Source organism: Perognathus longimembris, chromosome 7 (assembly GCF_023159225.1).
Source record: "Perognathus longimembris pacificus isolate PPM17 chromosome 7, ASM2315922v1, whole genome shotgun sequence".
Classification (NCBI taxonomy): domain Eukaryota; kingdom Metazoa; phylum Chordata; class Mammalia; order Rodentia; family Heteromyidae; genus Perognathus; species Perognathus longimembris.
In genome coordinates, this window is record NC_063167.1 from 29,104,671 (window position 1) to 29,124,674 (window position 20,004).

At 51.5% G+C, this 20,004-nt stretch overlaps 2 protein-coding genes across 8 annotated transcripts in view; one reads left to right on the forward strand and one right to left on the reverse strand.

Annotated features, from left to right (window-relative positions):
* Positions 1-284: 284 nt before the first annotated feature.
* On the forward strand, positions 285-10,072 carry Dmap1 (DNA methyltransferase 1 associated protein 1). Its single transcript, XM_048351127.1, has 10 exons — positions 285-729; positions 1,779-1,870; positions 2,114-2,309; positions 8,030-8,188; positions 8,303-8,470; positions 8,651-8,836; positions 8,977-9,048; positions 9,291-9,363; positions 9,478-9,773; positions 9,971-10,072. The coding sequence occupies exons 1-10, from the start codon at positions 625-627 to the stop codon at positions 10,028-10,030; spliced, it is 1,407 nt and encodes a 468-aa protein (XP_048207084.1). The 5' UTR covers positions 285-624; the 3' UTR covers positions 10,031-10,072.
* Positions 10,073-10,476: 404 nt separating this feature from the next.
* The window catches only part of Eri3 (ERI1 exoribonuclease family member 3), a 139,100-nt gene continuing 129,572 nt past the window's right edge, over positions 10,477-20,004 (reverse strand). For all 7 annotated transcript variants that reach the window (XM_048351136.1, XM_048351131.1, XM_048351130.1 and 4 more), the window contains one exon: positions 10,477-11,017. In XM_048351136.1, coding sequence (XP_048207093.1) covers positions 10,935-11,017 — 83 coding nt within the window. In that variant the 3' untranslated portion in view covers positions 10,477-10,934. The remainder of the gene's footprint in view (positions 11,018-20,004) is intronic.

Consider the following 20,004-nt stretch of genomic DNA (forward strand, 5'->3'; position numbering starts at 1 on the left):
GGATTATTGGTATTTCATTTAAGCAGGTACTACTATTGCAAATGAAGACACAATTTCAGAGAAAGTAAGTGGCTTCCCGGTGTCACGAAGCTCCGGGCTGAGATGCCACACAGAAAGTAAATGCCAGCAAGCCGGCAGGGCACCACCACGCGCGAGCTCGCGGGAGCACAGCGCGGGGACGGGCTCACACCGGCCGGAAGCTTGCACACTGGGTTGCTGGCCGGCTCCGTTTCCTTCGAGCACCAACCGGAAGTGTTTCCGCCCGCCACATTTCTCACGAGCGCCACCGGAAGTTTCTGCTTTTCAGGGCTTGGGGAGCGGCGGACGGGGCCGTAGCGGTGGCTCCCTGGGGTGGAGGAGGCGAGTTTCGGGAAAGGAGACCAGCAGGCTGGATTCGGGGCGCTCAAGCGTCGGGACCCAGGCCGAGCCCCGACTTTGCCTTCTCTCTCCGGGTAGCCGGCCTCTTCCTTCCGCTTCCATTTGGGTCCGACGTAGCCCCGCCCCCTGAACCCGAGCTTGCTCCTCTCCACCTGGGGCCCTGAGCCCTTCCTCAGCACCTGACCTTTGACCCCGAGGTGTCTTCCTCCCCGTACACCCCCTCCCGCTCCCCATCTGTCAGGCACTATGGCTACTGGCGCGGATGTACGGGATATTCTAGAGCTCGGGGGTCCGGAGGGAGATGCAGCGTCGGGGACCATCAGCAAGAAGGACATCATCAACCCGGACAAGGTACCAGAGGCTCTGGAGGGCGTGGGGTCAGGGGAGAAGGGAGACGGACGGGGGCAGCAGGAGAGAGATGGGGCCAGTGATGGACGGCCCCCTTCTGCTCTGGAGCACGCTTAAAGGTGTGAGTGACTGGGAAGGGAGAGCATGCTTTTGTTGACAGTCTTCACTGATGGGAGGAGGATTACCTATTCTGACAGATCAGGGCTCTACTCGGATGAGGTGTGTGGAAGGGAATGACCTGTGTAGACTGGGGATGTCCGTGTGTGTGCACGCGCGTGTGTGTGCTGTTCCTTGGCTTTAAGGTTAGCGCTCTACCACTTGAGCCACACATCCACTTCTGGCTTTTTTTTGTTTTTTGTTTTTGCTGGTTAATTGGCCTGGGCTGGCCTCAAACCAAACCAAATTCCTCAGGTGTTAGCCTCCCGAGTAGTTAGGTGGCACGAGCCACCAGCACCCAGCTGAGTTTCCTTCCTTCTTTCTTTCTTTCTTTTTTTTGCCAGTCCTGGGGCTTGAACTCAGGGCCTGAGTACTATGGCTTTTTCTTTTTCTCAAGGCTAGCGCTCTACCTCTTGAGCCACAGCGCCTCTTCTGGCTTTTTCTGTTTATGTGGTGCTGGGGAATCGAACTCAGGGCTTTGTGCATGCTAGGCAAGCACTCTACCACTAAGCCACATTCCAAGCCCCTCTTTCCTTTCTTTTTGTAGGTTGTGGGGCTTGCATTCAGGGCCTGGGCACTGTTCCTGAGCTGTTTTTGCTCACAGTTAGTACTGTACCATTTGAGCCGTAGCTCTACTTCGGTTTTCTGGTGGTTAATTGGAGATGAGTCTCATGGACTTTCCTGCCTGGGCTGGCTTTGAACTACAATCTACAGATCTGAGCCTCCTGAGTAGCTAGGATTACAGGTGTGAGCCACCAGTGCCCAGCAAATTTCTATATTTTTATCGTGCGTTGTTGTATCTGTAGGTGGTAGTTTATCTGAGATTGCCTTAGGCTGAAGACTTTTCAAGAAAGGGGATCTAGACTATGGTTTCTTCTCTGTGGTTTCTTTCCCAGAAAAAGTCTAAGAAGTCATCGGAGACACTGACCTTTAAGAGACCCGAGGGCATGCACCGAGAAGTCTATGCACTGCTCTACTCTGACAAGAAGCAAGTATTGGAATCCCAAGTCCCCCATGTGCCCACCTTGGACTCACCTGCTGTGTTCCTAACTTGTGGTCTCTTCCAGTTCTCTCCCTACTTCCTTTCCCCAGCCAGAGCTCCTGCGTACTTAGCAGGAGGCAGCAGGAGCGTAGATGTGTTGCTCCAGAGTCTCCTTCCTTGCTGTAGGGTCCATCAGCTCCCACACTTCTTCTGATTCTAACCTTTCACCCTCTTAAACTCTCCTGCCAGGGATGCACCCCCACTTCTACCCAGTGACACTGGGCAGGGCTACCGCACAGTGAAGGCCAAGTTGGGCTCCAAGAAAGTTCGGCCCTGGAAGTGGATGCCATTCACCAACCCAGCCCGCAAGGATGGAGCGATGTTCTTCCACTGGCGGCGGGCCGCGGAGGAGGGCAAGGACTACCCGTTCGCCAGGTTTAATAAGGTGAGCTCCCACCATTCACACACAGGCCAGTGATGCCCACCCACACTGAGCTACTGTGTTCCTTCTCCATTTTCCTAGGGTTGGTTCCAAAGGCCTATTCAGACCCAAGCATGATCATCCACACAGGCCTGTGTCAAATACAGGTAGAGGGAGACTGGGTATTTCTCCCTGTGGGATGATTTCCTTTCCTGAAACTAGTTTTTGGTGGCTTCTCATGGCGTTTCAAATATTGGTGTTCCTCAAAACTGTGTCTTCACTCTCTGCTTTCCCCCTAGTATGCCTCATTCACTCTTGGTTCAGTAACCCTCTATAAGTTAGTGTCACTTAATGTTTCCACTCTAGTGTTTCTTCATATCATATCATTGACTTACATCTCTTTCTGAATGTTTCAAAGTCCCCCACATCAAGTAGTTATTCTTGAGCAGAACTAATAATCTTCCCCCTATTCCTTTTCTCAGTGAATGACACTATTAGCTACACTAGAAACCTGGGGGTCATCTTTGACTTAGCTTTCTACCCTGGCTCTTAGTACAAGGCAAGAGTAAGGGAAGACAGATAATAATCTTGTAAGGAAGTAAAATACAAAGCAGAATAGGAGTGGGTAGCAAATGAGATAAGCAGTGAATTGTAGACTGAGGGGAGACCATTAGCGGGCAGCTGGAGGGAGTATGTCCCTCTCAAAATACAGCGTCTGAGCTTGGCCTCAGCAAGGCATGTAACTATTGCATCCTGCCAATTCTCTTTCCACAGTAAATTACATCTCTGCCTGTACTGTTCATCCTCTGTGCTAGCATCCTAATCTAAACTGGATTATCTCTGGTTTAGATTACCGAGACTCTATCAGAGCAAGGTCTTCAGAGAGAGGCAGAGCTAAACTGGGCTAGAATTTCCCAGCTTGTGACTGAAGCCATTGTTACATGTAGCCTCACACCAGCCGTGTGGGACAGCCTAGACTTTGAGCTTATAAGTACTAGGGGCTCCAACCTAGAACAGCAAATCCTGACTTCTCTCAGTGCCCCAGACCCCTTCCGTGGATAGCTTGCAGTCTCCTCAGAGTGAGCCTGGCCATGTGTGACTTCATCACTCCCCACATCTCCAGCCAGCGTTGCTTCCATCTCACCTTCAGGCTTTGTCCCCAGAGGCCCCGGGGAGGGAGAGACTGCAGCTGCAAGATGGAGAAGGCACAGTGGAGGAGATGAGGCTTCTGGAGCAGCAGGAGGGATGTTGGATGAGACAAGCTGAGCCTTAAATACTGAGGACACAAAATGGGCCGGACACACACTACTCCATGTTGTTGAGGAGGGGTAAAGGGAGGTAGAGACAATTACTGGTGGGATGCATGTTGCATCAAGGGGAAGGCCTTGAAGATGATAGAGGATGACAGAGGAGTCTGAGTGAGTTGTCTAGAAGGAAGTCACCATGTGTTTGTAGGAAAGGCAGCACAGGGAGCAGCATGAGCAAAGGCAAAAATAGGAACTTGAACGAACACATCGTATGTGTGGGATGCTCTAGGTATTTTTCATGAAGCCTTAAGGGTCAAGGTAGGGAGTGGTGGGAGGTGAGGCCTGGAGTAGGGCCCAGGGCAGGTGAGGACTTGGCCAGCATGCTAAAGAGTTTAGGCTTTGCCTGATGTCTTAGTAACTGTTACAGATTTTATTTCATGATCTTTTAGGAAGATCCGGGCGACTGTGGGTGGAAATTGAAGTTAAATGGATTAGTGATCTTAATAATTAATGATCTTCCTCCCTGGGTGTCCCACTCCTGGTCAGTGTCTCCCCACTCATCCATCCATCCATCCATCTCCTGTTCAAGTGAGAAAGCCCAGAGTCCCTCTCCTTCACACCAAGCCCAGTGTTGGTGTCTCTGACGCCTGCCAGTTTGTCCTTTCTGCCAGCTTTCCCCAGGTGCTGTTACAGTGTAGATCTTCCCACCTTTAGCATCCTTGCTAACATTAGCCAGCTGGTCTCCCAGGCTTGTTTCCTCCTGTGTCCTCACAGTCCTCCATGCAAGAAACATGACCTTTCACTCTTTTATTTTTGGCAGGCCTGGGGTTTGAAGTCAGGGCCTGGCCTCTGTTCCTGAGCCTCTCTGTGCTCAAGGCTAACACTCTACCACTTGAGCCACAGCACCACTTCTGGCCTTTTCTGTTTATGTGGTACTGAGGAATCGAACCCAGTGCTTCATGCATGTTAGGCAAGCATTCTACCACCAAACCACATTCCAAGTCTTTTTCTTCTTAAACTAACCTTATTGGCTCCTGTGATCCTTTGGATAAATTCCAGGCTCCATAGTAGGGTACATCGGCCTGTGGCTCAGGACTTCAGCTGATTTCAGCTGGTCCCCCAGGCTCATTTCCCAACATGGCCCTAATTGCTAGGTTCATCCACATTAGGCTGCCTGATGGCCAGGTTTGTGCTGCCCTGTGCCTCAGTTTCTCCTCCCCTTGTCCCTCACTACTTCACTGAATCTAAGACTAAACCATGCCTCATTTACCTCTTTCCTGACCCCTCTCATCGCCAGGCTGGATCTAGTGTCACTTGGTATACCCTAGATGTCTCTTTATTATCAAACTTGCTGTGCCACTAATTAGTGTTTTGAGAAAATGATTTTAGTTTTACTTGCACTATTATTTCTGAAATGCAAAGACCCCTGTGTTCCTAGCATAGCTCTAGTGGACAAATACTGTTGAATGAATGAATGACTAAGGAATGTCTTCCTTAATTTAGTGTAAGCACCTCGAGAGCAGGATTAGCTTGAGCTTTGGAGCTTTTTACAATTAAATGGGACTAAATGTGTGGGAGGGTCTCTGAAGGAGATTGAAAGGATGGGAATGTTCCATGGCTGGAAGGAAGGAGTAAAGTGAGAAGACAAAGAACAGTGAAAGGGGGAGAGCCTGGAATGGTCCAGAAACTGCTGGTTAGTTGGCTGGAACGGAGGGTCTGTGTGGGACAGGGGCTGTGGAGGCCAGATGATGGACTGTTGTCACTCGTTTAATTCAGTGGTTATTCATTGATACCTGTGGTGTGGTGAGCCCTAAATGAAAATGAGCAGGAGGACGCTTGCTCCTGAGATCGTGAATTATCTGGAAGGCTTAAAAGGGACTATAGGGGACATGGTAAGATACATTCTAGAACAGTTCATCTCAATTTGTTGTGAGGATGGCTTTTAAAAAACAGGTGTTTTGTGTTTTTTTTCCTTTGGTGATAATAAGTTTTGAACTATGGTCTTGTGTTTCCCTAAGTAGGCACTTTTTGTTTGTAGGGAAACAGAGTCTCACTATGTAGCCGAGGCTGGCCTTGAACTGGTGTGGTGATCTTCCTGCATCAGTCTCTTAAGCACTGAAGCATGTACTACTATGCCTGGCACTTTTACACACAGACTTTTTTTTCTTTCTTTCTTTTTTTTTTTTTTTTTGCCAGTCCTGGGGCTTGGACTCAGGGCCTGAGCACTGTCCCTGGCTTCTTTTTGCTCAAGGCTAACACTCTGCCATTTGAGCCACAGCACCACTTCTGGCCGTTTTCTGTATATGTGGTGCTGTAGAATCGAACCCAGGGCTTCATGTATGCAAGGCAAGCACTCTACCCCTAGGCGATATCCCCAGCCCTTTGCCTGGCACTTTTATATTTCAAATTTATCAGAGACCGATAACCAAGTTATAAGAAAAGATAGCCCAAGTCCATGTTGCTTCATATTCCACTCAGCATCACAGTTACTACAGAAAAGTTTTTCAGTTCCTAAGCTGGGTGCTGGTGGCACATGCCGGTATTCCTAGCTACTCAGGAGGCTGAGATGTGAGGAGTGTGGTTCAAAGCCAGCCTGGGCAGGAGAGTTTGTGAGACTCTTATTTCCAATTAACCACCAGAAAATCAGAAGTAGCACTATGGCTCAAGTGGTAGAGCACTAGCCTTGAGCTGAAATGCTCAGGGACAGCACCCAGGCCCAGAGTTCAAGCCCCATGACCCCCCCCCCCCAAATTTTGTTTTTACCAGCTCCTTTCAATTTCCATTTTTTTTCCCCCAGCACTGGGATTGAATTTAGGGCTTTATGCTTACTAAGCAAGTCCTCTACCATTTGAGCCACACCCTCAGCCTTTTGCTTTTGGGCTGTTTTTCAGATAAGGCTTTAAGCTTTTGCCTGGGGTGGCCTTGAACAAAGATTCTCCTACTCATATCTCCCAAGCTTCTGGAATGGTCTCACTAGCTTTTTCTCAGGCTGGCTTTGAACTGCAGTCCTCTTATTTCCAACTCTGGAATAGTTGGTATTAAGTAATTTCCATTCTTACTGTAGACCAGTGATGGCAGGCTGCATATAGCACCAGTCTGCCCTTTAAGTCGCACTGTGCAAAGAGGCCCCGTCTTGGCTACATATGGGGAGCTGCATGGCTGATGAATGGAGGCAGGCACCAGCAGGGAGGCCATTTCTCTGGTTCAGCCTGGAGGTGGCAGTGAAGAAGAAGGATTTGGGTGGTAAAGCTGCAGATTTGGTGAGAGGAATTGAAAATGTCTCCAGGATTTCTGGCTGGGGCAGTGGGTTGCATGAGGACATTGTAGATGTGAATTTGAGAGGCAGGGCAATGCGTTCAGTACTGGGGATGTTAAACGGGAGGGATATGGGACCTTCAGTACGGAGTGTCTGAGAGGCAGCTGGGAAAAGTTTTGTATGTTGGGCTGGGAATATGGCCTAGTGGCAGGAGTGCTTGCCTCCTACACATGAAGCTCTTGGTTCGATTCCCCAGCACCACATATATGGAAAACAGCCAGAAGGGGCGCTGTGGCTCAGGTGGCAGAGTGCTAGCCTTGAGCGGGAAGAAGCCAGGGACAGTGCTCAGGCCCTGAGTCCAAGGCCCAGGACTGGCAAAAAAAAAAAAGTTGTATGTTTTGTTTGGTCTGCGGAGCTTGAATTTAGTGCCTGGGTGATGACTCTGAGCTCCTTTTTGCTCAAGGCTACTGTTCTACCACTTTGAACCACAGCTCCACATCTAGTTTTGTGGTGGTTAATTGGAGATAAGAGTCCCACAGACTCTCCTGCTCAAGCTGGCTTTGAACTGCAATCTTCAGATCCCAGCCTCCTGAGTCGCTAGGATTACAGGCTTGGACCACCAGGGCCCAGCTGCAGTTGTGGTTTTGAACCAGCCTAACATGCATTCCTTCCTTGGGTCTTTTGATTCAGCTGGTGGAAGTTGCAGTTGTCTCTGGGGGTGCTCAGGGTTGGGGTCTGTGTTAGGCTAGGGGCAGGTGCTGGTACAAGTACATTTGTTGGTGCTGTTTGCATAGCTAACCCAGAAGCTCTGAGGAAGTGGCAAGTCCCATTGTCACCACTGGGTGTCAGTAGTGCTTTAGAGACGAGTTATGTGCCAGTAGCTCTGGGCTTCTCTGACAGGTACCCAGCTGTGCTTGAACCCAAAGTCCATCTTTGGATTCCACAAGAGTGTTTACAAGTGGGCCCTCATCCTACCATGGAGCCAGGGGTGAGCTGAAGGCAGGGTGAGGTTGCTCGTGGAGTAAATCCAGGCTGGCCCCAGTTCCCGAGCCTGCCAGTGCTGTCAGGCAGGCAAGTGCTTTCCTCACTCCAGGCTGCCCTCTGCAGGGGCACAGGCAGGGTGATTTGCTTTTGTCCAGCTCAGGGTTGGTCATAAACCAAGGGCTGTGGGTGTGTGGTCAGAGCCTGCTGGGCGTGGTCTGACATGGGCATGCTGCCCCTGTGTCCCTCTGTGCCAGTAGACGGTGCAGGTACCTGTGTATTCAGAGCAGGAGTACCAGCTGTATCTCCACGATGATGCTTGGACCAAGGCAGAGACTGACCACCTCTTTGATCTCAGCCGCCGCTTTGACCTGCGATTTGTGGTTATCCATGACCGGTACGACCACCAGCAGTTCAAGGTGAGCTGCTAGGTGCTTGCCTTGTCCCTGGCTCTCCCAGTCTGGTAGACCCTACCTCCATGCCATCCCTTCCATACGCCTAACAGTTCATCTCCCATCCGTCTCGATCTTCAGAAGCGTTCTGTGGAGGACCTGAAGGAGCGGTACTACCACATCTGTGCCAAGCTTGCCAATGTGCGGGCTGTGCCAGGCACAGACCTCAAGATCCCAGTCTTCGATGCTGGGCATGAGCGGCGGCGCAAGGAGCAGCTTGAGCGGCTCTACAATCGGACCCCTGAGCAGGTCAGTGCTGAGCCCACGTCTCACTTCCAAGCTGGACCCCCCTTGCCAGCCCTGGTTCTCCCTCATTTCCCTCCCAATCCCTTTGCCTTTGATTGCTGCCCCGCCCAGCCCCCTTCACCTCCACAGTCCTTCTCTCTCCGGGCTGCCCTCTCGCACTTCTCAGCATCCCTCCGCTCACAGGTGGCAGAGGAGGAGTACTTGCTGCAGGAGCTGCGCAAGATTGAGGCCCGGAAGAAGGAGCGGGAAAAACGTAGCCAAGACCTGCAGAAGCTGATAACCGCAGCCGACACCACAGCAGAGCAACGGCGCACCGAACGCAAGGCCCCCAAGAAGAAGCTACCCCAGAAGAAAGAGGCTGAGAAGCCGGTATGGAAGCTGAGCCAGCTGCTTCAGGGTGGAGGGGTCTCCTGGCATGGGACCCTGCCCTGAGTGGGGAGCTCTGGGGGTGCACAGAGCCAGCGGGCTGCTGGGACTGACCCCAGCATTCCTCCTGACTCCTCCCGCAGGCCGTACCTGAGACCGCAGGCATTAAGTTTCCAGACTTCAAGTCCGCAGGGGTCACACTGCGGAGCCAGCGGGTACGTGAGTTGTGTCACTTGGTTTAGGTGGGTCCCAGATGGCTGGAGCAGGGCGAGGTGTCTACGGGGGAAGGCCTTTTCAGGATCTCAGGGGATGGCCAGGCCGAGGCCATGGCTCGCACTGTATTTCACTTCCTGGCTAGATCCTGTTCTGGTCATAGCTACTCTTAGGGCTCCCTCTACTGCTCCCACCACTGCCTTTAGTCCCCTTCATCCCAGGCCTCTGGTGTGGGTCATTGCAGATGAAGCTGCCCAGCTCTGTGGGTCAGAAGAAAATCAAGGCCCTGGAACAGATGCTGCTGGAGCTTGGTGTGGGTGAGTGTGGAGTAGGGGGCCCCCCGCCCCCCCCCCATGTATGAAGCCCAGGTGAGGGGAGCGGGCTTCCTGGTACAGGCTTCCCACTGCAGCTGTGCTCTGTCCTGACTGTAGAGCTGAGCCCGACCCCCACGGAGGAGCTGGTGCACATGTTCAACGAGCTGCGCAGCGACCTGGTGTTGCTCTACGAGCTCAAGCAGGCCTGTGCCAACTGCGAGTATGAGCTACAGATGCTGCGGCACCGGCACGAGGCACTGGCCCGGGCAGGGGTGCTGGGGGGCCCGGCCACACCAGCAGTTGGCTCAACCCCAGCTTCTGCTGAGCCAGCAGTGTCTGAACCTGGACTTGGTCCTGACCCCACCAAAGACACCATCATTGATGTGGTGGGCGCACCCCTCACACCAAATTCGGTAAGGCTCCCACAGACTGGGGAGGATGTACAGACCCTATCCCTCCAGCGCCTGCAGGGAACAGTCGCCACGGTGAGGGGCTGTGGGCAAGGGCGCAAGCAGATGGACCCGTGGGCATCACCTCTGAGAGCATGACTTGCGCCAAGCCTGAGTCGGGCTTTGCAGGCCATTGACCTTAACCTCTTCTGTCTCCTCAGCGGAAACGACGGGAATCAGCCTCCAGTTCATCTTCTGTGAAGAAAGCCAAGAAGCCGTGAGAGGCCACGGGGTACGGGTGTTGTTGTTGTGTAAATAGAGCTCCTAAGCTGGACTGAGCTGCTTCTGCTTCCTTTCCTGCACTTGCGATGTCCCCAGCTGGGAGGCTGGATGGCTGGACTGGTGGGGACCAACATACCAGACGAGTGGGCTTGCCCGCTGGCCCTTAGCGGCCTCTGGCTTCTCAGCCACTAATCAGCATCGCCTCAGCCTCTGCACCTTGTACCCCTGTAGTTTCATACTCAAGATGGCCTTGCACATAGAAGTAGTTTTGTTCATCAGCAGCTTTGAGCAGAATGCTCAGATAGTTCCCACAACCTGGACTTGTGCCTTATCAGTGAGGTGCTGTATGAAGGCTGTTCCCATGCTGATAGCCTTGTATGGAGAGGCAGCCAGGCAGCCGGGAGCATAAAGATGGCTCTGCACACGTGCGCATACACGCACACGCACACACAGGGTCTTTGTTTTCCCCAACTTTATTCAGTGGCACGTTCACAGTGGGGATGGGGGTAGACACAAGATGGGGCCTGATCTGTCCTGGAGCCCTGGGGGCACCACACACCATGCACTATGGATGGGAGGGGGCACAGGGGGGCCTAGTGACCCCAGCAGAAGCCTGTGTACCAGGGAGGAGGCAGTGAGTACTGGGTCCCCCTAGCCCAGGCCCACAATGGGAAGGGCTAATACTGGGCCAAGATTGAGGGGTGGGGGTGGGGGGCACAAAGTGTCTGCTCCAGAGGGGCCGAGTGGCCAAGCCCTGCCCAGGGCACAAGCCCACCGGGCAGCTAGGGGACACTCTGGGCGCAGGGCTGTGCCACTCCCTTTTCCCCTCTGCTGTGAGGGAGAGGAGGGTTCTGGGCTGGGCCAAGCAGCTACCCTGTCCTGCCCCATCCCATCCTCGGCCAATCAGAATGGCTTGGATGTCTGCTTGAAGATGAAGCCTCTGTAGGCAAGTGTCTTCATGATGTTGGCAATGTTCTTGCAGTCATCTGTAAGGAGAAAGAAGACATTTAGCTGTGCCCCAGGTCCGTCCCCTCCTGCCCACAGGTGCTTTGGTAAGGGTGGGGGCAGGGAGGAGGGTCAGAGTGTAGGCCCTGACCCTGGTGGCAACATCTCCAGTATCAAGTTGGGCTGGGTGAGACTGGGCCATCAGGAAGCCCGGTCTCAATGCTTCTCAGTCCCATAATTCATGCTGGAAATTGGCCAGCGTGTCCCGTCCTGGCCCCAGCGGTGATGTATGGGCGCCGTCGCAGTAAGAAAAAGGCAGAGTAAATGTGTAATTTCTCCCTTGACGGCCCCCGGCCGCTGGGCGATCCTTCTTGTTGCCGCCGAGTGGGGACGGCACGTCCGCCACACTCCGTCTTCCCGCCACCCTCCTTGATGTCTCCATTTCATTACTGTGTGGCCATTCATCACACCCACGGCCAGGGTGACTTTGCCGGCACTTGCGTGTGTGTGGGAGTGTGGCCCAGGCCATAATCACTAGTGACAAGGCACAAGGCCCGGCAGTGCCGAGCCTAGGCCCTGAGAGCCTCAACTGCCTCCAGGCACCTGTTCCTGCGGCTCCTGTCAGGAGGGCTCGGTTGTGTGCCCGCCCTAAGCCCTGGGCATCAGCCTAACGCACACCCTGTGTATGTCAGCCACATCCTGCCTCTGCCCCAGGACACTCAACACTGGGTGCCGGCCACATTTTTGGGTCCTGTATGTGCTCATATTCAACTCCAAGTTAAAAACCTCTGCATGCGCCAGACCCCATCACAGGTTTCCTAGCATGAGTCTTTGTGAAAAACTGGACGCTTTTAGCTTTCCTGGCACCCTGGAGCTTGCAGACATTCTGGGGACACGGCCAGGATTCATACCACCACTAGCACGAGGGGCAGCTACCCAGAACTTGTTCCATTAGAGTAAGCCTAGCACCAAAACTCATCAGCGGCTCAACCTGACAGGCCCTAACCCGCCTCTTTCCATTCCCTTCCCACTTCCCGTCCGTGTTCCCGGGCCATAGCCAGGGCCTCAGTCACCATCAGCCACCAGGGATCGATGCTGTGATTGCAGAAATATTGTACGTCGATGTCATAATCAAGTGTGGGGGACTGGTAAGGTCAGGGTGGGGTCAGGAGGAGGCCTCTGCTTCCGTCCCCTTCCAATGGGCCCCCCTAAGCTCATCCTGGCTAGGACCTTGGCTTAGATATAGGGAGTCCCTCCCCCCCCACATACACACACACATACCTGGGCTCAGACAAGCCTGTTCTAGTCAGCCAAGAATCTCAGCGAAAAGTTGGACAGGACTCGTTTCACAAAGTGCAACATGTGTGTGCCTGTGGTGTTGGGAGGTGTGAGAGGGCAGCACCTTGTTCCCCCGGGGATTTGGGAGGCCACAAGGCAGGGTGGTGGGAAGACAGATGGGTGGGTGGCGGCGGCCATGGCAACTCCAGACGTGACCCATCCCCGTGCTTTATGGGCCGGACACGCACCCCGCTCATCTGAGGCTGTGTCATTTGTCTCCCTTAGTGTGTATGCCCGCGCTGCAGGGGTAGAGGGTGGGGGAGAGGGGCAGTGACAGGAACAGGACAAGAAGGAGCCCAGGGAGCGGCAAAGTGGCTCACAATGGGGATGAGATGCTATGAACCACTGGAGGGGCCAGGACGGGGATTTTCTTCCCAAATAAGCCTAGGCGTCAGGACAGCTCCCATCCTTCCTGTCTCCGGTCCTCTGGGGACCACAGCCACTGTGCATATTAAGAATAAGTCCCCTCGTTATCTGCAATTACCCAGCGGCCACACACCTCATTTCTTCCAGCAGAAAAGAAAATTAGTTTTCTATTGACTTCATCTGGCTCCTCCCTCATTGCTGGACAAATCACTCAATCTGCCTCCCCTGGCCCAAGTGAATGGCCCAGCCCAGACCCCCCCCTGGGGCCACTAGCCAGCCTGGGGCCAGTGCTGGTCCCCACACCCCACCCAAATCCTGAGCTCCCCCTGCCCTCCAAAGTCACCCCTCCAGCCCGGGCCTCTTGAGCTCTGCGGCCACAGCCAGTCTTGTTCTCTAATCACCTACTTTCCTTCCTTCGGAGGCAGCCATCGTGAGTCATCACCTTTTGTTTGGATTACTGCGAGTCTGTCCTGCTCTCTCCCTCTAATCCATCCTCTTGCAGGCAATGTGATCTTTCTTGTATGTATCTGACCATGCCCTTCCCGCCATAAACCCCTCAGTGACTCACCCCACCCTCTGCTTAAAGTCTCCACTCTACTGTGGTTCGTAGCCTCTGCCATCCCTGCTGCTCTGTCTCGCCCCTGCCACTCTCTGCCCTTCAGGCCCTGCATTCCCATCTCAAGGAGCCACTTAGTATTGTCTGAAAGTGACAAAGTGGGCTTTGGGTTCAGACAAACCTGTTTTAGCCCCGACTGCCCTTATGGGTTACACGCTGCGCAGATGAGCAGCAAGCGCTTCATTTCTCTGAGCTGGCCCTGCACCGGGGTTAAGAATAGCTACAGCTTCCCTGCAAGCCCCGCTTTGCATAGCAGTTCACTCTGCTCAGAACACCGCTCCTCAAGAGGAGGAGCCAGGGTGCTAGTTACTGGGTGGGAAAGTGCAGTGTACAACACATGGCACACACGGCAGACAGGCTGGCACACCTGTTGAAACCAACGGTCCTTCACGCCAGGACTCTGACTGCTCCACCCTATTAACGGGTTTAAAGTTGTTGTAATTATCCCACTACAATAAAAAAGAAGTGGAAAGAAGAAACTACCCCAAGTTGCCCTTGCAAGCCAGTGGAATGAGAGTTACTGTTAGCTCAGGGCTTTTTCTTCCTTGATGGCAATGCAAATTACTGACCATCTTAAAAACAAAAAGCTAGTGGCACAATTAGAAGGAAACTTGAGATGGCTCATACTTGTATTCCTAGCTACTCAGAAGTCAGAAATTAGGACTGAGGTTCAAGGCTAGTTGGAGCAAAAAGTTCACAAAATCCCATTCTCAAGCAATATAAAATTGAGTACTGTGGTGTGAGCCTATTACCCCACCTACAAGGGAAGCATACATAGGACCATGGTCTAGGCTGGCTTGGGCATAAATGTTAGACCCTACTCAGGGGATAACCCAAGTAAAAAGGGCTGGAGGCTTGGCTCAAATGGTATAGCACCGCCTGGTAGGAACGATGCCCTAAGAACAAATCCCCATACTTCAAAAAGGAGGAAGAGGTGGGAGAAGAGGAAGAAACTTGGTAGAAGCAGCATCAGAGACCAGTGGAGATAGATTCAGAAAGCTAGCAGCAGGGTGAGCCCAGTACAACCATCTTTTGGAGTCTTGTTTGGAACTCTAAGGCCACTGTGTGAGCAGCCTTGCTTTCCAGACCCCTTGCTGAGCTAATGAGGCCATCCTTAGGCTCCTACGGCAGTCCCTAAGGATGCCCCTGAGCATTCACATGGAGACAACAACCTGTGGCTGGCAGTTATGCCCCAGCTGGCTGCACTCGCCTGGGAACCGGAGTAGAGGACAGGCTGGTTGGTGGAGAGCTCTGGGTATGGAATCTCCCTCCCTTACCTTCTTCTCCCCTATGTCTTCTCTCTACTGCTTATGAAGATTCAGGGTAATATTTCTTCCTCCCTCTCTCCCATTCTTTTGTGCCAGGGCTCTGGGCTCTGGCTTGGCTTTTCTGCTCAAGGCTAGTCCTCTACTACTTGAGCCACATCTCCCCTTCTGGCACTTGTGGCTTTTTGATGGTTAATTGGAGATAAGAGTCTCCAGGACTTTTTCACCCAAGCTAGCTTCAAACTAGGATCCTCTGATTAAGTAGCTAGGATACAGGCCTGAGCCATCAGCACCTAACTTAGAGTAATATTTCTTAAAGAAGTGGAAAGAATTTAATTAGAAAACCACAACCTTAGAAGAAATGTTTCCCTTATTAACATAAGCAAAACAGCATGTTAACCTTCTGTGTGGTCTGCTTGCTAGCACTGCCTCCCCAGGACTTCCACATCTGGCTACCGAGGCGGCTCCGGGCAGACTCTGGGAATTCAGCGCAGCCTTGTGGACAGAGGCAAACACAGGAAGCAGAGCTGAAACATCAGTCTTGGGGCACCAGGCTTTCAGGATGAGCAGAGCAGCTGGCATCCTGGCCAAGGTGGTGCTGCCTTTGCGTGTGCACACGTGAGGGTGCAAGGTAGATGAGCAAAGCATGCAGGAATTCATGGAAGAGTGTCAGATTTTGGCAAAGAAGCAAGCTGAGAAGAAAGATCTGTATGCTTTGGGACAGTAGGGCAGGGGTTCAGCCAAGACCCATCACTATATTCCACCCCAGCCCCCATAGATCATCTGCCAACTGGATGGCAAACTCCTGAAAAAAGAGGGGAGACCTGTGCTAGGTGTCCCCATAAACATGTGCTGTAATTCTTTCTTTTCTTTTCCCTCCCTCTCTCCCTAGCTTCACTCCTTTCTTTGTGTCAGTATGGGGTCTTGAACTCAGGGTCTAGGTACTGTCCCTGAGCTTTTGTGCTCAAGGCTAGTGCTCTAACACTTGAACCACAGCCCCAGTTCTGGTTTTTCTTTTTTTTTCTTTTGGTGGTGGTTAACTGGAGATAAGAATCTCATGTACTTTGCCGGCTTCAAACTGTGATCCTCACATCTCAACCTGAACAGGATTACAGGCATAAGCCACTGGTGCCCAGCAATTCTTCACGTGTATTTTTTTTTTAATGCTGTAAAGTTTAAGTTTTAATCAAGAGGAGAAAGAGAGAAAGAGAGAGAGACAGAGACAGAGAGATACAAAGAGAGCGCGCGCAAGCGCACACAGAGAGGGCAGGCCTGGACCAGGAGGACCTTCAGGAGGTAAGGGTCCCCAAAACCCTTAGAGCCATTCATTCATGCACCCAGTTCACCAGCAACTGTGCACACTGAGCCCCCGTGTGCTGGCATATGTGGGTCACACAGAGGCCTGTAGTTCCCTGCCCTCGGGGAGCTGAGAGACAGCCCTGTAAGGTTGGTAGTGCTGAGAAAAGGAGGCCTGGAAATGCTATCCAGTTCTGCCCCAGGCTTGGGAATGGATTTCTGGCAGAACAAGATAGGCAGAGGGTGATATGGCAAGTCAGGGTGACATGAAGAGGTGGTGTCAGTATAATAAAGAGTACAGATATTTTTCTGGAGGAGGTGGAGAGTCCAAAAAAAAGTAAGCTTAGTAAGCAGGTAAGGGATGATGAAGAAGTAAGACTGACAACATATGACGCTGGTGAAGTTAGCAATGGCTCACTACAGGAACAAATGCTAAAATAAAGAGCTGAACATTTTATTCTCCTACAGAGGCAGTAACATGTTTAAGGAGGGGAACAAACCCAATCTGTGCTTCAGAATTATCTAAAATATCAGGTCAGGAATCAAAGGGCTAAACATGAAGGCAGAGGCACTTCAGGTAGACCTATATTGATGGGGTGAAGAGGATGGAGTTTTTAAAAAATAGAATGAGGAGACAGAAGGGCTGGTTTCATTCACTGAAGTAAGAAAGCTTTGGCAATGATGAACTTAGTTTTGGATGAATTATCGAAGATTATATGGGACATTCAAATTTATCAGGCATTTCCTTTAAGACTTAGTATCTGGCTTCCAGATACTAAGGAAGGATACTAGGGAAGGCCTTCCCAATGTTCTAACACACACACACACACACACACACACACACACACACACACACACACACTATGCTACTTTTAGCTATATTTTACATTTAACTTTTTTCAATGTGGAGTTGTTTTGAATGTGGCAAGAGAGAGAAACTACAGGGTTAGAGGTAGAAAGCTAAGTTATGAGCAAAATTGTCAGGTACAGAGTTCAAGTCCCATTCTTCCCCCCTGGTCTGCCCCCTCTGCAAAAGAGGAGCTCTAAATTCACTCTTTTTTGATAGACAGACTATTATTCTATTGCCTGGGATTATATTTTTCTGAATTTTCAATATATATATATATATATATATATATTTTTTTTTTTTTTTTTTGGCCAGTCCTGGGGCTTGGACTCTGGGCCTGAGCACTGTCCCTGGCTTCTTTTTGCTCAAGGCTAGCACTCTGCCACTTGAGCCACAGCGCCACTTCTGGCCATTTTCTGTATATGTGGTGCTGGGGAATCGAACCCAGGGCCTCATGTATATGAGGCAGGCACTCTTGCCACTAGGCCATATCCCCAGCCCCGAGAATTTTCAATATTTTTGAAATGGTACCTCTATCATACACACAATCCTCATACACGAGTCAGTGGGAGTCAGGAAAGAATGAAAAAATGGACATGAAATGGAAAAAGTGGACAAGAAATGATTGAAGGAGTCAATCAAATTGGGGAAACAGGAAGGGCAGCACAGTGGCAAACTGCTCCCCTTAAGGATCAGGCTAAGAGGCAGTGTGGCCCAAAGGAACGTGTAGACTTATTGTGGGATCCACGGGAGCACCTGCAGGCTCCGGCCTGGTAACACACCTTACCAAGTGGTCTCCGGAAACTGATGAGGTGTGGAGTCCAGAGCACAGGGACCAGCGAGGACGGGTGTGATGGGTGTGAGTGGAAGGAGCAGGAACCATGCATAAGCACGGGGAATCTTGGGTGTGAATGTTCTAGGACCTTATTTCATGACTGCTTCTGCCTGCCCGCCCATCTGGTCACCAGTAATTCCCCGAGGGCAGGTTAGGTGCTGTCGGCCCCTTGTGGGGGCATACTTGCACTAAAGGATTACTTGTCAAGTGCCAGTGGCTCTCACCCTGACTACTCAGAAGACTCAGCTCTGTGGATCTCAGTTTGAAGCTAGCCCGGGGAAGAAAAGTCCACGAGACTCTTATCTCCAATCACCAAAAAAGCTGGAAGTAGAGCTGTAGCTCAAGTGGTGGAGTGCTAACGTTGAACCAAAAAAGCTAAGGGACTGCGCTTAGGCCCTGAGTTCAAACCCCAGTACACACACACACACACACACACACACACACACACACACACACACACACACACGAACTTACTACTTATCTGAAATTCCAAGTTAACTGGTGCCCTATATTTTTATTCTAATGCTGACAAGTCCGGGATGGTGGGTTGGGGCCCCAGCTGGTGGCAGCCCAACACGCAGCATCAAATGCAAACTCCAAAGGAAGATGGGCCCCGGGTAGCCAAGTCAGGACTGAAACAGCAGAGGTCCCTTCCATCTTCATATTCCAGTTCTAATCCAAACTCCGCAACTCAACTTTGCGAATTTGAGCAAGCTTCTGAACTTTAACTTTGCTGTGTTTTAGTTGCTACTTCTCTAAAATAGGAGTAACAATTATAGTAGCTGCTTCCTTCAAAGGACTGTTAAGAAGATGAAAAAAATTCTTTAGCTCTAAAGTGCTTAAAAATAGTCCATGTTGGTTATTCCAGTAATGGTGTTATTCCAGCAATGACCAGTAGTATCCTGGTGCCCCTCATGGACCCCATTCTTCCTGACATCCTACCCAGACTAATACTCCCTCTTCCCACAGATAGGGCTCCTGTCCTTTCCTCCCCTCCCCTCCCCTAGACGGGGTCCTTGCAGCCTCGACTCCAAAGTGACCCCTTCTTTCGGCCCCTCCCCTAGCCCCCTCCACTCCATGGAGGTGCCTGGAGGTGCCACAGGGCTGATGGTGAAGGATGACGGTGGTTCCACAATAAGGGGAAAAGGCAATTTCATCTTGATTAGCAGGCGATTTCTCTCTCCGTAATAAGCGCGCTCCAAATAATTAGCGTGTTTTACGTAATAATGAAATTACAGAAATGCAGTCCACTTATTCAAACAACTCACCATTACCATATTTTTAAATATTAGACTTAATTAGAGTTTATCACTTCAGAGAAGTATGCGGACCAAAGATGTTTTTAAAAAAATCCTCATAAAGTGTTTATTAAGCGCTGGTAAAGCTAGGATAATGATGTGTTTGGAAATTAAGGCAATCAAACACTTACCACAGCTCCTGGAGGCCGGGCATGGAAATGAGGCCATTACACGCCCATTACCCGCCAGCTCACAGCCACTTGGGGGGCGGGGGGGGGGGAGGATGCGCCTGGCCGAGAGGGCATGGTGCCCGGAAATGCCTGTGCCAACCTCCAGAGCTGCCTGACCAGTTAAGTACAGCATTGAACCCCTAAAGTCACTTAGAACACATTTGGCTACCAAGAGCCCAATGTAGGCTTGGTGAGGCAAATGACAAGTGTCCCAAATAGCAAGCAAGAAGCCCCAACCCCTCTGCATCTAGACTCCTAGGTCTGGCAGGACTCATGTCAACCCCATTCCAACCCAATGCGCCATGGCCCCAGAAGCCAGGTTAGGCAGCTATGGAGGCCGATGAGAGGCGGAGGAAACCAGGACCTATCGCTCATTCAGTTCTTTGCCAAGAAAGCTACAGAATCAGAACTGGTGACCACTCCTAAGACTGGGCCACACAAGAAGGGGTCACCAGAGCAGAGGAAGCTGGGGGCTGAAGTTGGGAAATAAAGAGACAGAAGACCAAGGCCAGGTCCACTACAACAGAATGTGGGCCACGGAAAGCAAGCAAGAAGGGTGGCAGGAGAGGGTCTGATGGCTCCAGGCCCCATTTATCCCAGTGAATAACTAATTCCAGAATTTATAGTGCTGGGTTTTTGTTCTGTGGCCATTTATATCTACGAGGAAAGGAAATGAAGAGGCAGCCCGGACGCCACATCTTTCTGTGTTATTGCTTGTCTGCCATTTGCAAATCATTATTAATTGTGGGCCCTGGTGGCAGGCTGGGTGGGGGCCGGGCTGGGTACATCCACATAGCTCTTCATCAAGGACCCCAGCCGCTGCCCCAGAGAGCCAATTACCCCGCCCTGATTGGGATCAGATAAAGAGGGAATTTTTACAAATTAGGGAATAAATAGAATTTCCACACAGGGCGCGGGCAGGACCTGAGAGGCTATAATGAAAAACCATCCGTCACCATCAGTGCGGCCTGGGCACACAGCCCCGGCACTCCCTCCC

Bases quoted from the DNA above. Each gene is read 5' to 3' on its own strand.
- Dmap1 (XM_048351127.1), top strand. From the start codon at position 625: ATGGCTACTGGCGCGGATGTACGGGATATTCTAGAGCTCGGGGGTCCG. The intron at 1,871-2,113 runs GCAAGTATTGGA...CTCTCCTGCCAG, and splicing joins CTGCTCTACTCTGACAAGAA to GGATGCACCCCCACTTCTAC. The intron at 2,310-8,029 runs GTGAGCTCCCAC...CTGTGCCAGTAG, and splicing joins CGTTCGCCAGGTTTAATAAG to ACGGTGCAGGTACCTGTGTA.